The following is a 17,575-nucleotide window of genomic DNA, read 5'->3' as shown; positions in this document are numbered from 1 at the left end:
ACCATTCTAATGTCAAACTACGTTATAATAACCATTATTATGTCAAACTACGTTATAATAACCACTATATAATGTCAAACTACGTTAAAATAACCATTATAATATCAAACTATGTTATGATAAACATTATTATGTCAGACTACATAAGTATAAACATTATAATGACAAACCAATTTTTAAGACAAATTACGAAAACATTAACCAAGTAACGTTTGGTTGAACCGCCTAATGGTATATAATTTTATGCTTATACATTATTTCAACTTATTTGATGCTTAAATAGAGATATAGTCGTAGCCAAAACAAAATCGTAATTCGTACGTCCCGTTGGAATGAAGATCATTTGAGGCTATATAAACATTGGCAATTTTTAGTGTTAAGATATGGCAGCTTATTTTAAATATAGGCGGGCTTTGCTGTTACCACAATGCTTGTAACTGAACTCAAGATCAATAAATTATGATCAGTCATACATAGTTAATGGAAATCAAGTTTCGTTTTAACTGTTTAGGTGTACACCTTAGACTAAGTTTAAAACGAATGAGGACTTAGCGGTGCTATATTGGAATGTATTTACGTTCACTTTGTTGACATGCACTGGGTTATGCAGTTATCGATGCATTTAAATAAATAAACTTCCTGGTTCACGGATTTTAAGATGTCCGGTGTGAGGGTATCTCGCATAGCTATGCAATGTACAGAGAAGGATTTAAAGATATATTTCTCAAAGAAAGGAGGGTGGAGAGTGAGGGAAATCTACTATCCTTTGTTCAACAATGATGCCGTTGTTATTTTGGAAGACGAACTCAGTAAGTACAAGTTTGCAGAAATTGCAATTGAATCATGATTGTATTAAATTCTGCATAATAAACCAATTATTTGCATGCAGCATAGTAAGCTGACCTTGGCTGATCAATTACTTTATGTAAAAGTCTTTACTAAATATGAATGTTATTGTCTATCCCCCCCTCTGTAACAGAAGCTGAAACCGTTTTCTCTCTCTCTCTCCTCTCTCTCTCTCTCTCTCTCTCTCTCTTTCTCTCTCATATATATTATGCAGCGCCTTTTACGTTCTCTAACAGATGCTGAAACCGTTATTGCACAGTCGGACGACTACTTAGAAGATGATATTACAGTACAGAGACTACCATACTTGCAGGTAAATGCACACACACGCGCACGCACATGCATTCACACACATTTTTACATACATACATGCACACACGCACACGCACGCGCACACAACACACACACACACATACAACACACACACGCACGCAGGCGCACGCACGCACGCACACACACACACATACATACAACACACACACACACACACAACGCACACACACACAACACACACACACTGGCAGTTTAGGGGTGGGGTGGCGACCGGGCCACGCCCCCCCCCCCCCAAAATCGGCAGTTCCCCAAAGTTCACTTTTCATGTCAATATCGGAGGAAAAAAAGGTAAAATAGGCACTGAGTTTGGTTATCAGAGCCGTTCTACATGATTGAGTGTAAATTTGTCCGTCAATCTGACTGGCGGACGTATAAGCCCGAATAGTAAACTATAAGTGATCGTTATTCTTCTTTTTGCATAGAAAATAACATGGAGAAATGATTACGAATATTTTCAAGTCCAAGTCTACACTCAGACTCAGAAAAGTACTATTATGAAGAATTGTATAGCAAAGAATCGCTTAAAATTACGTATTACAGATGTGAAACATGTAAAATTTTGATTAGTTATAGCATTTAGACTCAACTAGTCTAAGAAAGAAAGTTCCGGTGAAATTAAGATGTGCATATTTGCCACTTTAGACTGAATTCAGACTTGAGGGTGTTTTCATGACCGCACCTGATACAGTGCTTATAATAGATGACCGTCCCTCTTTTAGGTTTTTCCAAGGCTGACTGCGGACATAGACGCGGATGTAGCTAGCTTCATTCAGGCAACGGACAAAGTCAGAGATGAAATAGAATATCTGGGAAATGTCACACTAAATCGAGACAAGGGAGGCAATTTAGTGAGTATGAGTGGAAACTGGTATCAGTTAGAATGGACCTGGAATAAGATTGACACGATCATGAGGGAACAGGTGTACGCACAGACGAAAGTTCAAACAAAGCTGCAGCTAAAAGAGTTCAAGCGGCGGAGGCAACCGGACACCTATGATGCAAACCAAGATGAGGGGCCAGATGAAAGCAGGGCTCCGATCCCGAAGCCAAGGAAATCGAAAGACTTAAGTGAGACGAAAACAACGGAGAAGCATAGTGATAACCACCCACAGATTAAACCTTCAGGCGCAAAACATCATGAGGACGATGGAGTACGTCCGATAAGTGTCCCTAGCATGCATCAGTCATTGCATGACGATCATGCAAGCAGTTTTTTACATGATCGGAGCAGAGATGCTGATCATCGAAGCAGTATTTTACATGACCGGAGCAGAGATGGCGATCATGCAAGCAGTTTTTTACATGAAAGGAGCGGGGATGGCGATCATGCAAGTAGATTTGTATATGACAGGAGCGGGGATGGCAATCATGCAAGCAGTATTTTACATGACCAGAACAGAGATAAAGTATTGCATAGCGACCATCCAAGCAGTATTTTACATGACAGGACAAGAGATAAAGGGTCCAAAAAACATGTCGAGGTGGAACCTAGCGACTGGGATGACCCGGGACATGTGCACCACGGACATAAAGGAATGCACGTGCATTTCTCGGCATCTGCTGAGAGCTCCCATAGGGAACACTCTCAAATAAAAGTCAAACGAGACATATACATTCTCACAAAAAATCCAGACGAGATCAAATTCTTGGACTTTGAGTTTGGCCCTGTAACCGTCAACGTTTACGTAGGCCTTATAACAATGGCGGAGACTGACGTCATTGTGAACGCGGCGATGGGCAGTCTCGTAAATGGCGGCGGGGTCGCCTGGGCCATTGCATCCAACGCCAGTCCCGAGCTTCAAAAACAGTGCGATGAGTTTGTTAAGACAAAGGGGAACTTGCAGACGTCGGAGGTCATGCACACGTGCGCGGGCGGGAAATTAAATCCTAACGTAAAGAACGTTATCCACGCTGTGGGGCCAATTTGGAGCCGGGTTGTAGGCGAGAAGATCTGTACACACCAGCTCATTATGGCGTTCCTCAACTCCTTCTCTTACGGGAACGACATCTTGAAAATCTCAACTATCTCCGTGCCGCTGATCAGTTCCGGTAACTGTTTTTCTTAGCCGCACATGTTTTATTTGCAAAGACTCAGCTTAAAATGATTATCTTGGCGATGTTTTATTTTGGTACTCGTGTTTTCGTTCTGTCCGACGAACTGTCAAAATAAAACATGATACTAATATTGTTTTTAGCAAAGTGATTTTGATCTATGTTTGATGTATATATTTTAGACGCATATCTTACAACCACCTAAGTATATGAAGCAAATGCGTTAAGTTATTGTCCACTGTCCATATACAATCGCAACCCATTCGCTCGATATCCCAGGGACCGGCCAAAATACGTCGAGCCTCGCGAATGTCGAGCCAAGCGGGAATGTTTAAAAAGAATATAAAGAAATCGGTCCCTAACGTCCAGTTCGTGCCAATGAGGAAATCGTTCAAGGCGAAATCCAACCAACAAGTTCCTTATTTTAGGTATATTCGGGTGTCCGGTTGAAATATGTGCAAAGGCCTTCCTCTATGCCGTGTTGCTGTACGCTTACGGCCACCCTGCGGCTAGCGGCTCCCTGCGCTCCATCCACCTGGTCAACAATGACGACGCAAACACGGCGCTCACAATCCTGGCCCTCAAACAGCTGATAGCGGAGGGAGCCGGGCGGCTACTCACGGATGCCGAACAGCTGATGTCAGAGGCGGCTCATGCCACTGCTGGTAAAATCTGATTATTTCTGACTTAATTATTTTACAAGCATGACGTTAACATAAGGCATATTGATTATACAGAGAATTATATATGCAGGCTGCAATTAAGTTACTGTATATTGAAATTTTACTTGTATGAATTTTCCAAAATTATAAGTTTCCTTCTTAAAAGGGACACATTTGTTTTTTTGATGCATTAGGGGCCAGTAGTTGTAAAAACAAGACAATGCACTTTATAAACAACAACAGTGTTGTAGGCAAAAGGTTTTTTATATTCTTTATTGAACTTTTGTTTTCGAATATTCGAATACCAATTTTTACATTCGAATACCAAACGTTTGATCGAATTTTCGAATATTCGTTTGGATCCCTTATTATAACGATTAACTCCTTTGACTTAAATGATCAAAACAAAACAAAACATATGATTTTTTACAGTTAAAACAAGAGTAGCGATATTTTGGCGCTTTTTCAACTTGGGAAATATGTGGCCACGTAGCTATTAATTGAAAAAAATATTAAGGCTTATATTTTTATCACAAATCATACAGGTTGTTTTGTTTTGATCACGTGAGTAAAAATGCAATTAAAAACAAAAGGTTCTTTTGTTTGCTTTAACCTATTTTGTGCCTTTTTAAATTAGTTTTAGACAATTCACCACATTCATAAGCAGCCGTGGCAGGGGGTCCGACGTAATTTGTAAAGGGAAATGTTAGATGCGGAACAAAATGGCGGTTTGTAAACGTATTTTCGTGTTGGGGGGGGGGGTGTAAGTAAGTTTATATCACTTTTATCGGAATATAAATACGCGTACCCGGAGGCCAGACGTGTAAGCTTCCCTCGGTTTTTTAACCTGTGCTTCTAGAGGCCTTAGCAAAAAAGTTATTGAATGTATAAGCTGAACGATTGCAGGTTTACAAAGAGAAAATAGAAATTTGCGTGACTTGAAACTGATTTTTTTTAGACAAAGTGTACCATTCTTGTACATATTTTATCTATTTTGTATCGAGTTCTTGCATCTTTTTTTCTTATCGACTGAATGTGCACTTAACATGGGCACTATACGGCCAATATTAGTATGTTTAAACACCTTTTATGTGTGGCGTTGAAGTTTTATGCAGTTTTTGCTCGATACAGAATCAGAATAAGTGTGCGTTAATATAAGTGCAATTAAGACACGAGCTGTAAGCAATGTTTATATTTATAACAAAAGGCAAATTGTTAGCCAATAAGAACGTCCTGCGTATTTGTTGTGCAAAACTATTTTTCCAGATACACATGTATACAATTTGAGCAATTCATATGTGTGCCCATTAAATTATTGCACTTTATATCAATGTAGGAACTCTTAATGTAACACGAACGTCTTGCAATACGGCAAATAAAATGCTAACATTATCAATCTGATACTATTTTACAAACCGCCATTTAGTCCGCATCTGACATTTCCCTCACTTAAATTTCCGCAAACACAAATTACGTTGGACCCCCTGCATGTTGTCGGTACGGTATACATTTATTCACATTGCATTGCAGCTGTGAGTTCAAAAACAGTGCCGGTGAAAAGAGTTACCGGTCAGAAACTGGAGCTAGAGGACGATGGCGACCGGATGAGGATTCCGTCCAGGACAGAGGTTAGCCGACCGGAAGTGATGATGCAATCTGGAGCAAAAACGTCCACGCAAAAACCTTCAAAAGCGCCACAGATTGACGTCACAAATATGCCAGAAACGGGAAGTGTGCATGAGCCGGTCCCTGCTTGGCGCCCCTTGCCACCGGCACCAAAATCAGAGAAGAGTCATTCGAAAAAGAAGAAATAAGGGTGTCGTTTAAGTTTATAGTTTAAAATGTACATGTTGTGATTTTTCTGAGTGAATTTATCCATAAATGACAACAATAAAAATCCATTTGCATTAAAAAATACACGGGGAAGCATATGTATTTTAATACAGCGCGAAGCAGCCAGGTGGCAACCACATACATGTATTTCATTGACTGATATTTCATGTTAGTTTGTTGTCCGGGGGATGGGGACAGGAGCAGTTTTTGTTACCAGGACAGCTTTTCATGTTCAGCACCAGAAATTTAAAGTCTGATTCAAGACTTTGAAAAATAACTGCAGTACCTAACAGCACTGACCCACTAAAATGATAATGTAATAAGATATGCAATGTTGAACCTTATGTAAATCAGACTCGATACGACGAAGCACGAAATTTAATAAACCGAAGTGTAAACTGACTTCTAAACATTCAAATGATATGTTAGAACACCTGTATTTCTTACAACCATTAATAGCCATGATCTGCAGACACAAGTGAAATGGATTACACAAGTGAAATGGAACGTTTTTAAGGATTTGGAGATGACAAAGTCTCAACTAATCAGTGATGTCTGTTTGCATCGCCTGAGTACATGCTTATTCATTATTTCTGCCTATTTTTATCTGAAAAGTATATAGTTCCAATGAAATAATCGTTAGTAAGTCCTGGTAATGTTTTTAAGACCATTTGAGGTTATTTAAACATTCCTATTTTTTCAGTTTTAAACAAGACTTCCCGAAATAGTTAACGACCAGAAATCTGACCCCAATTACATTATAATAGATGACAGAGATTTTTTTCTTGCATATTTATGCATTTCATAAAAATGTCTACATGTAAACCAAATAGATCGTGCGTAAGCCAACGACTAAAGAGTTTTACCATTTGAACATGTTTACCCCAAAAAATAATAGTAAATTAAGGTCATTCTTGCTTCGGACTTTATTATTTTAGTTATTATTATTATTATTATTATTATTATTATTATTATTATTATTATTATTATTATTAGCGTGGATTTTTGAATAAAATTTACAGTGGAAGTGTTTGAGACTTATAATGGCTGTTCCAAAACATCTACCCTTGGGTGGAATGGAACATATCATTGGGAGGCTTCTGCCTGGACAGAGAAAACGTAACGTCGGGGGTCATTATAACGTTTATCATGCAGTGGTTGGCCGGATACGGCAGAGGGACCGTGACACTGGCTCTGTTGTAAAAGGTATCCGAACTGGCCGTCAGCGAAAGATAACGGTCCGCTATGACCGTTATATTTTGAATACTGCCAAACGAGGCAGGTTCCAACCCGCAAAAAAAAACGCTGAACGCACACTTCCGGGCGCTGTCTCAGGTTGTAATTAAAGAAAACAAAATTAGGAATGGACTTCATTCCGCTGCTATTCGAGGCCACAGGCCTGCTATTCGTCCACTTTAACCCCAAATCACCGAAGACTGAGGTAAGAATTTTCCAGAATCACCAAAATATTACGCTTTCCAGACTCCCGTTAATTCCTTTCAAAGATGAGTCTTAGTTGTGTGTTGATTTCAATGAAGGTCGGTGACGTGTATGCAGGCGGAAAAAATGAACGGTTCAAGGAATGTTGCGTCGTTAAACATGGCACATTTGGTGAACTGTGATTAGCCCACATTAGTGATTACACGTAGTCTCTACTGGTCCACATCAGTGATTACACATAGTCTCTACCAGTCCACACCTGTGATAACACGTGGTTTCTACCAGCCCACACCAGTGATTACACATAGACTCTACCAGACCACACCAGCGATTACACGTAGTTTCTACCAGTCCACACCAGTGATAACACCTTGTCTTTACCAGTCCACACCAGTGATTACACGTAGTCTCTACCAGTCCACACCAGGGATTACACGTAGTCTCTACCAGTCCACACCAGTGACTACAAGTAGTCTCTACCAGTCCACACCAGTGAATACACGTTGGCTCTACCAGTCCACACCAGTGATTACACGTTGTCTCTACTAGTCCACACAGGTGATTACACGTAGTCTCCACCAACACACACCAGTGATTACACGTTGCCTCTACTAGTCCACACAGGTGATTACACGTAGTCTCTACCAACACACACCAGTGATTACCTTATATCTACTAGTCAACACAGGTGACTACACATAGTCCCTACCAGTGCACACCAGTGACTACACATAGTCTCTGCCAGCCCACACCAGTAATTACCTTATCACTACTAGTGCACACAGGTGACTACACATAGTCTCTACTAGTGCACACCAGTGATAACCTAATCTCTACAAGTCCACACAGGTGACTACTCATAGTCTCTACTAGTCCACACAGGTGATTACACGTAGTCTTTACCAGTGCACACCAGTGATTACCTAATCTCTACTAGTCCATACAGGTGACTACACATAGTCTTTACCAGTGCACACCAGTGATTACCTAATCTCTTCTTGTCCACACAGGTGACTACACATAGTCTCTACCAGAGCACACCAGTGATTACCTAATCTCTACTAGTCCACACAGGTGACTACATACAGTCTCTACCAGTGCACAACAGTGATTACCTTATCTCTACTAGTCCACACAGGTGACTACACATAGTCTCTACCAGTGCACAACAGTGATTACCTTATCTCTACTAGTCTACACAGGTGACTACACATAGTCTCTACCAGTGTACACCTAATCTCTACTAGTCCACACAGGTGACTACACAGTCTACCAGTACACATCAGTGATTACCTAATCTCTACTAGTCCACACAGGTGACTACACAGTCTACCAGTACACATCAGTGATTACCTAATCTCTACTAGTCCACACAGGTGACTACACATAGTCTCTACCAGTGCACACCAGTGATTACCTAATCTCTACTAGTCCACACAGGTGACTACACATAGGCTCTACCAGTGTACACCTTATCTCTACTAGTCCACACAGGTGACTACACATAGTCTCTACCAGTGCACACCAGTGATTACCTAATCTCTACTAGTCTACACAGGTGACAACACATAGTCTCTACCAGTGCACACCAGTGATTACCTAATCTCTACTCGTCCACACAGGTGACTACACATAGTCTCTACAAGTGCACACCAGTGATTACCTTATCTCTACTAGTCCACACAGGTGACTACACAGTCTCTACCAGTGCACACCAGTGATTACCTAATCTCTACTAGTCCACACAGGTGACTACACATAGGCTCTACCAGTGTACACCTAATCTCTACTAGTCCACACAGGTGACTACACATAGTCTCTACCAGTGCACACCAGTGATTACCTAATCTCTACTAGTCCACACAGGTGACTACACATAGTCTCTACCAGTGCACACCAGTGATTACCTAATCTCTACTAGTCCACACAGGTGACTACACATAGGCTCTACCAGTGTACACCTAATCTCTACTAGTCCACACAGGTGACTACACATAGTCTCTACCAGTGCACACCAGTGATTACCTAATCTCTACTAGTCTACACAGGTGACTACACATAGTCTCTACCAGTGCACACCAGTGATTACCTAATCTCTACTAGTCCACACAGGTGACTACACATAGTCTCTACAAGTGCACACCAGTGATTACCGTATCTCTACTAGTCCACACAGGTGACTACACAGTCTCTACCAGTGCACACCAGTGATTACCTAATCTCTACTAGTCCACACAGGTGACTACACACAGTCTCTACCAGCCCACACCAGTGATTACCTTATCTCTACTAGTCCACACAGGTAATCACACATAGTCTCTACCAGTGCACACCAGTGATTACCTCATCTCTACTAGTCCACACAGGTGACTACACACAGTCTCTACCAGTGCACACCAGTGATTACCTAATCTCTACTAGTCCACACAGGTGACTACACATAGTCTCTACCAGAGCACACCAGTGATTACCTAATCTCTACTAGTCCACACAGGTGACTACATACAGTCTCTACCAGTGCACACCAGTGATTACCTAATCTCTACTAGTCCACACAGGTGATTACACATAGTCTTTACCAGTGCACACCAGTGATTACCTAATCTCTACTAGTCCACACAGGTGACTACACAGTCTCTACCAGTGCACACCAGTGATTACCTGATCTCTACTAGTCCACACAGGTGACCACACATAGTCTCTACCAGTGCACACCAGTGATTACCTGATCTCTACTAGTCCACACAGGTGACTACACATAGTCTCTACCAGTGCACACCAGTGATTACCTGATCTCTACTAGTCCACACAGGTGACCACACATAGTCTCTACCAGTGCACACAGGTGACTACACATAGTCTCTACTAGTCCACACAGGTGACCACACATAGTCTCTACTAGTCCACACATGTGACTACACATAGTCCCTACCAGTGCAAACCAGTGAGTACCTAATCTCTACTAGTTGACACAGGAGAGTTCATGTGGTCTCTACCAGTGCACACCAGCAAATACATGTACAACTGTAAAGGGTTATTAGTCTCAAAACTTTCCAGATACACCATTTAATAAATAAAAAGAACCTCTGTAAATATTGATTGTGTATAACATGTGTATACTTATCATGGTATATAATTGGCAAAATTCTAGAAAAGAGAGGTCAGAAAAAATAAAACACTAAAAGGTGTAAATCTTATTTGTTAAGAAAATATACAAGACGAGGAAAATAGGAACAAGAGAAAATGGAAATACATTTGCGTATAATTATGTCAATGATTTAAAGTCAAAACATGTTGGCTCGATATTCCAGGGACTCGCCAAAAAACTTCGAGCCTCGCAAAAATAGAGCCAAACAAAAATGCTTACAAAGAGTAAAAAACAATTTTGTCCTTTGCATCAAGTTTGAGCCAACGAGGAAAATGAGCCAAGCAGTATCAAGCTTTAAAATTGCATTTGTCATGGTCAGATATTTCTTTTTTATTTCTCGTTCATTTCAAAACTAAAACAATATAAATCATTCAGGATTTGTTCATATTTCCTGAGGACTGATTACAATGATGAAACAATATAAACGATTGAAAAATATCATTAAATATCTGTACACACAAAATCTGACAGAATGTAAAATGATAATACCGATGAAGTTTAATAATCATGGCAACGTTTCGCTGTTTAACATATTTGAGATCTATGGCAGTATTCATAGAATATCTTAAGTCGATGTCCTAAAAATCCCATAAATTAATAAACGGGTCTTCTCGCTGTTTCCGTCTTACTTCCCTTAGTTCTTTCTGGGCCATCATCTGTCCTGGCATCTCGGTAGCATCAACTATACTGATATTCATTAATGGCAATGTCTCAAAATATGGTGGTGCAATAATTCCACATATCGCCTTGACCGTGCTGTCCTCAATCTTTACCCTTCTCCCTTCTTCTGACTCTTCTTCTACATCGGGATATCGACTCATGCCGTCGGCGTCAGCATTTTTCAGTCCAGCTCTATATGTGATTTCGAAATTGTATTGTGCAAGTGCAGATGCCCATCGCTGTCCAGTAGCATCAAGTTTCGCAGAGGTAAGTATATAAGTAAGAGGATTGTTATCTGTAAGTACTGTAAAGGGTTTTATTTTCAGGTAATCGGAGAATTTTTCAGTAAGTGCCCATTTTAGAGCCAAAAATTCCAATTTGTGAGCCGGATAGTTCTTCTCTGATTTGGTTAAAGATCTACTTGCATAGGCTATGACTCTTTTCTGTTTGTCCTGTTCTTGACACAATATTGCTCCTATTCCTTTGAACGAAGCATCAGTGTGTACTTCAAAGGGTTTGGTGAAATCAGGGTATGCAAGGATCGGTGGATGGGTAAGTATTTCTTTCAGGTGTTCAAATACTTCCTGTTCTGTTGAAGTCCATTGCCATTCCTTTTCAGGTTTCCTGCTTTTGTTGTGCTTAGACTTTTTGGTCGCAGTGCCCGGAAGGAGATCGGATAGTGGTCGTACAACCTTGCTGAAATCCTTCACGAACCGCCTGTAATACCCAGCGAAGGCAAGGAACGAGCGAAGTTCGTCTGCATTATTGGGTACTGGCCAGTCACGCACCTTCTGTATCTTGGCGGGATCTGTCTCAATGCCTTCTTCACTGACTACGTGGCCAAGAAAATGTACCTTCTCCTGAATAAAGAAACACTTTTCTGGTGATAACTTCAGCCCGCATTCCTTGAGCCTTGTTAACACTATGTCAAGTCGTTTCAGATGTTCCTCGTAAGTATCAGAAAATATGATCAGGTCATCCAGATATATCACGCAGATGGTCATGTTCAGGGGTCCAAGACACTCCTCCATCAGCCGCTGATAAGTTGCTGGACTGTTTGACATACCAAACGGCATTTTAATATATTCGTAGAAGCCCAGTGGTCCTACGGTGAATGCTGTGCGTTCTTTGTGACCTTCTTCGATCTCGACCTGATGATAGCCGGCCTTCATGTCGATCGTTGAAAAGAACCGGCTGCCATGAAGGATGTCAAAAACTTCTTCGATGCGTGGCAGTGCGTAAGCATCTTTGACTGATCGGTTGTTCAGTTGCCTATAGTCAACACACATACGCAGCTTGCCATTCTTTTTCCGCACAAGAACTACATTAGAAGCCCATGGCGACCTTGACTTCTGTATAATGCCTGCAGCCAGAAGCTGTTCTATGTGTAGTCTAACCTCGTTGATCATATCTGGTGGTATACGTCTATGGCGTTGTTTAAATGGTGTTTCGAACCCTGGGAGAAAATCTATGCGGTGTTTCATCATGTCACACACGCCAATGTCAGTGTCTCCAGTTGAAAAAATGTCGCGGTGTTTCTCTAGTAATTCATCAATCTGTCTTTTCTGATCTGCATTAAGCTTCATGTTCTCGTCTATATGAACTTCTTTTAACACGTCCTTCACTGACTGGTTCTCAATATGATTTAGCACATCATTATCAATTGTAACTGGTTGAAGTTCACAAATTATAGATCTTGGAGCGATGGATATGGTGTTGGTGGTGAGGTTTGAAATGTTTACTGTTACTGGCTTATTCTTCTTAAATTCATAGTATATTATTCCAGGTGTAATGTCCACAAAGTCAGGCAGGTAGGTATCATCAGCCTCATGAATAAGAGCAGTAGTGTTATGATATTCCAATTCCTTGTCTGTGTAACACTCAATGTCAAGGCTCTCATTTGGCTTCAATATAACTCTCTGGTTGACAGATCTGATGACAGCTATACGATTCTTCCTTCGTTTCAGCTCCCGTTCTCTGATAACTATACATCTGAAGGATAAATACCATGGCATATGAAGCTTGGCCTTTTGTAAGAATTGTTCGCCAAAATTTAACTTGCATCCTTCCAGAAGTATGTTGAGGATGTTAGTTCCAAGTATCAGTGGAGTTTTGTCAGAGTACTGAGTATTTTTACTGACAAGAAATAAACAAGGCTGTGTCTCTGCTGACTGTAGTCCTTGTCCAGCATCTAACTCCACTTCAATGCAGCCCTCATACGGCAAGTTCTCACCATTGGCACATTCCACGTTCAAAACCTCATTCACTGGCTCAATTATAATGTGGCTGAGATGACTGTCATAAAATGCCTTCGACATAACACTCACGCAGCTTCCAGTGTCAATAAGTGCTTTAGCTGTTATGCCATTTACTTTTACATCTGTTTCATTCGTGTCTCCTACTAGCTGAGTATCCCTCTTCGTCTTGTTCAGATTATTTACTATGGGCTTGGACACTATTATCGGGCAGTCCTTTGCAATGTGGCCCTTTTTATTGCATTGGTAACAGGCAGGCGCAAATGAATGAGTATATGTTGGCCTTCTTGGGTAAAACTGTGGCCTTCTTCTATCATAATGGGGTTTGTATCTTCTATAATTTCTTCCAAAACTGTAAGTATTTGCTGAATAGCCACTTTCTCTCTCCTTTTCTAAAATTTCAATTCTATGATATAAATTTTTAACTAATTCATTCACTTCAGGTTCACTATCAACTTCTTGTGCCGAGTTACTATATATGTTTGATTCAGTTTCCACTTTCTTATCTCTTTCTAAGTCCAGCTCAAGACGTCTTAACTCTAAAACAAATGTATCATAATCTTGTACAGTGTCCAGCTTGTAGAATGAAAGATGCCTAATATCTCTTTTTAAACCTTTATGCACAGTTCTTTTCAAAATTTCAGTATCACTTTGTTTCAAACCATCAAGTTTTATTGCCTTATAAAACAAATACTCAGCTCTTGCGCAAAACCTAGACACTGATTCTTCTGCACCCTGATCCAATGAGTAAAAATCTCTTAATACCTCTACTCGACTTTCCAAACTTCCATAGTTACTGTCTAACCTCACCAAAACTTCTTTAACAGTTGCATTCACACCCAGAAATCTCATTATATCAAATGCCTCGCCTTTCAATGATTTCCGTATACTCATAAGTATCTCATTTTCACTATAGGCATTACTTTCCACCAACATCTCAACTTCAAATTTAAATGTATCCCAATTGACATCACTGTCCGACTCATTTCCGCTGAATGTGGATAATGGCGGGTACAGGTAGGTCTCATGCTCCCACTCCATATCGCTGTCTTCATCAACAAATTCTGCCATTCTGAACTAAGTTCACTAATGCACTAACATTCACAAAGCTTAATCACAAGTATCACTTATCACTGTTTAACACTAAAGTTACAATGTCCAAGTGTCAAAATGTTCTTTTAAGCACACAAATCACTTCCACAATTCAACTATGTTCACACGCAAGTGTTCACTTGTCACTTTTCACTACAAATAATCACAATATTTGCATGTTTAGCACTTAATTTATCACCCAAAGATCAAATAATTCACTTGATCAATCACTACTTAATGAATTATGTTCCATATGTAGCACCATACAATTATTTCAAATCACAATAGGTACCACTTCTCATCACTAAGTCTTCAACACAAGACCATGCTTTCACCACAACACAAATTAAAAATGTAAAATTCACACTAATAAATCCAAACGGCACAACTGCTGCACCAACTATGATCTCATTTCACAAATCACTTCAAATAAACTCAGTTTCCAAAATGAAATTCACAATTCACTTCATAAATGTCCCTAACGTACACCATAGTTTCACTTCACACAATCAGTCAAACTCCGGTGATAATGAGTAGATTCAAAATCCTTAATCACTCCGTCTGAATAATCAATAATCTATTTTCACAATATCATAACTCCCAATTTCACACGAATCATCACAATGTATCATAAACTCATATATTCCATCCATAAGTTGGTATCTATTCAACTCCACTTTGCTTCACTATAAGTGTTCTCTTATTATATTTTCAATACACAATGGTGAATGCCAATGCACATATCAGACAACTCATTCAAGCATTTCAACTTGTAATGTCCCTTTAATTCAATTCAACCCGAACTGTCATGCCGTCCCTTTAACTCACACAATGTTCAATACTGTCCCTTTAACTTAATTCAACATGGATGATCAATACTGTCCCTCTAATTCACACACGTGTTCATACTGTGTCTTTAATTCACCTGAAATTCTAAACTGTCCCTTTAATTTCATTCACTTCAACATTAAAGGTGTACCTTTAATTCAAACAAACCAAATCATGACAACTCATAACTATTTAGTCTTTAGATTGTCTTGTTTCTCTTTCCATCAAAAGCAGCTTTCACATTACATACAAATCTATAACCGGTTAAATATTCAATTTAATTTTACCACTTTCCTCGCAAAGAATAATAAATTATATAAGTCAAATTTATTTCTGTCACTGTGTAATTTGCAAATAAAATATTATGAATATTATTATTTATAATAATAATATTAATAATTGTACATGTACATGTTTTCTTTGTGTATTTGTACCATCAAAGTATTTTAAATTTATTTAAAATACAATGATAAATTTCTACAATTCACTCAAAACAATGTTTATTTTGAATGAAATCATTATAGTACCAAAAAAATTTCTAAGTTCAAATAAAATCATTTGAAATGTCTTATTAATTTGGCTAATTTAACAGCCACTTATGCACCTAATTGCTATAGTGTCTATCTAAATACTACAATAGTCTTTGATTAATTAACTATAAAACACAAATACTATCAATCTACATTTATCTAATGTCAAGTACTACTTTTCTAAAGTTTACTACATGTATTTATCTAACTATACTACGGTGTAAGAATATCACATGATAGTGTCACATGACGGTACATATCAATGATGTCACAGAGGGAAAACTCCACAATCAACCAATGAGAGCAACGACAATAAATAGAATCCCTGATCACATGACAAGAATGTAAGTCACATGCCGTATGAATGGCGTAGTAATTTTCAATGATTCAATCTAAACAAGTCCCGTACAGGTAAAAGAAATAGTTCCAATTTTAACCTCTTAATTTCAATGAACACATCCAAAAAATGACAAAAGTAATCAAGTACAAAATAAATGCAGAAGGAAATGAATCTCCTAAACCTTGAATATTGCACAATAACCTTGATTTAGGAATTTACACCTGTATGCACTCAGAGGTCTCAAACTAGGTCAATATCTATATATGTTGCACTGGCAATGTATTGGGACAGCTGATTAATGTAAACAAATAGGTTTTCACAGTATTTTCAAAACAGCAGCACTTTAAATGAGTAACATTTGTGGTGAATATTTAAAATATTAAAATGCACTTATGAGGAAGGGATTAATTAGTAATTAAATACCTTTACCAGATTATTATTCATGCAAGTGAAATCTCTCTCTTACTTTACAGAAACTAAATCTCACAGAAATCATATAAAATACTAGAATCTGCAATTTGTTATTTATTTAAAATGCAAAATAGAAATTAAATTGCAAGTTCTAAGCATTTTAGGCAAAATATGGTACTCACAAAATCCAAAACCAGAAACACAGCAAGTCTCTCACAATGGCCACTAAACACAAGTGTCACTACATGTCATTTCACACAACAAATGTTCATCATTTCCGGTATATCCTGGTTTGGTCCCTGCTTCCCTGAATGTCATCCTTGGCATTCCATATATCCATCCGAATTCTAACGTACACATGGGTCAATCTTAGGAATGTGCTGGCTTCCTCGGTATGTTGCATCTCAAAGAATGTCCAATAGATCCATTAACATTTAAATCCAAATTTAAATTCCATGCATGGCATGTTTGTCAAATTGTGTATTGGTTAAATCCTGTTATCTGCAGGTTTAAAACTATAGTTATGTTTCCAACAGTGGCAGTTGATCTGTAGTCCACACAAATTTCACTCATCTAATCCATATGAAAAACACACTTTTCACAATAAATCACGTTGGGCGCCATTATAATGGTCTGGCCTTTACCCTGACCTTTATTAAGGTCATATAGTTATAGTGAGTATAAGACCAAGCCGGTCGAGGTTCGTTTTATGTCCTAGTGTGTATAACTAACAAAAGCTGTTTTCCATAGTTTACTCTCTTCGTTTCTATACAGATAAATCGTGAATCAACATGAAGCACGAAGCACGAAGTACGAAGCAACACACTGAAATATAATATGAACAGTAATCAGTTAAATGCATCATCACATTTAGTTATTACAAAAGGTTAAAGAAAAGGTTTATCTCATACAATAATCATGTGCTTAGTGGCCCGTATTAACAAACGACTAATGAGATAAATAACATTTCCTACAAAGATAATACAGTAATGGCAACAACAATAAAACATGTATGACATCAACAACTACAGATACACTTACAAGTTTATGGAACTGAGTGTTCTCACTGTATACATGTCTCTCATCTCTCACCCATGGTGTCTGTTAATCTGGTCACTGTGGTTACTACTGTAAACAATTATGAA

General features: G+C 38.9%; 1 protein-coding gene across 1 annotated transcript; it reads left to right on the top strand.

Moving 5' to 3' along the window:
* The first annotated feature begins 469 nt into the window (after positions 1 to 469).
* Positions 470 to 6,874, top strand: LOC128211801 (uncharacterized). The gene is made up of 5 exons (XM_052916872.1): positions 470 to 809; positions 1,083 to 1,159; positions 1,899 to 3,228; positions 3,660 to 3,896; positions 5,424 to 6,874. Exons 1-5 carry the CDS (start codon positions 659 to 661, stop codon positions 5,705 to 5,707), a joined length of 2,079 nt encoding a protein of 692 aa, XP_052772832.1. The 5' UTR covers positions 470 to 658; the 3' UTR covers positions 5,708 to 6,874.
* The last annotated feature ends 10,701 nt before the right edge of the window (positions 6,875 to 17,575 follow it).

Source organism: Mya arenaria, chromosome 12 (assembly GCF_026914265.1).
Source record: "Mya arenaria isolate MELC-2E11 chromosome 12, ASM2691426v1".
NCBI lineage: Eukaryota > Metazoa > Mollusca > Bivalvia > Myida > Myidae > Mya > Mya arenaria.
The sequence above is the reverse complement of the archived record's forward strand: the minus strand, read 5'-3'. Positions and strand labels throughout refer to the sequence as shown.

Excerpts from the sequence above, each read along its gene's own strand:
- LOC128211801 (XM_052916872.1), top strand. The coding sequence starts at position 659 with ATGTCCGGTGTGAGGGTATCTCGCATAGCTATGCAATGTACAGAGAAG. Across the intron at positions 810-1,082 it reads TATTTTGGAAGACGAACTCA|ATGCTGAAACCGTTATTGCA; the intron begins GTAAGTACAAGT and ends GTTCTCTAACAG. Across the intron at positions 3,229-3,659 it reads CGTGCCGCTGATCAGTTCCG|GTATATTCGGGTGTCCGGTT; the intron begins GTAACTGTTTTT and ends TCCTTATTTTAG.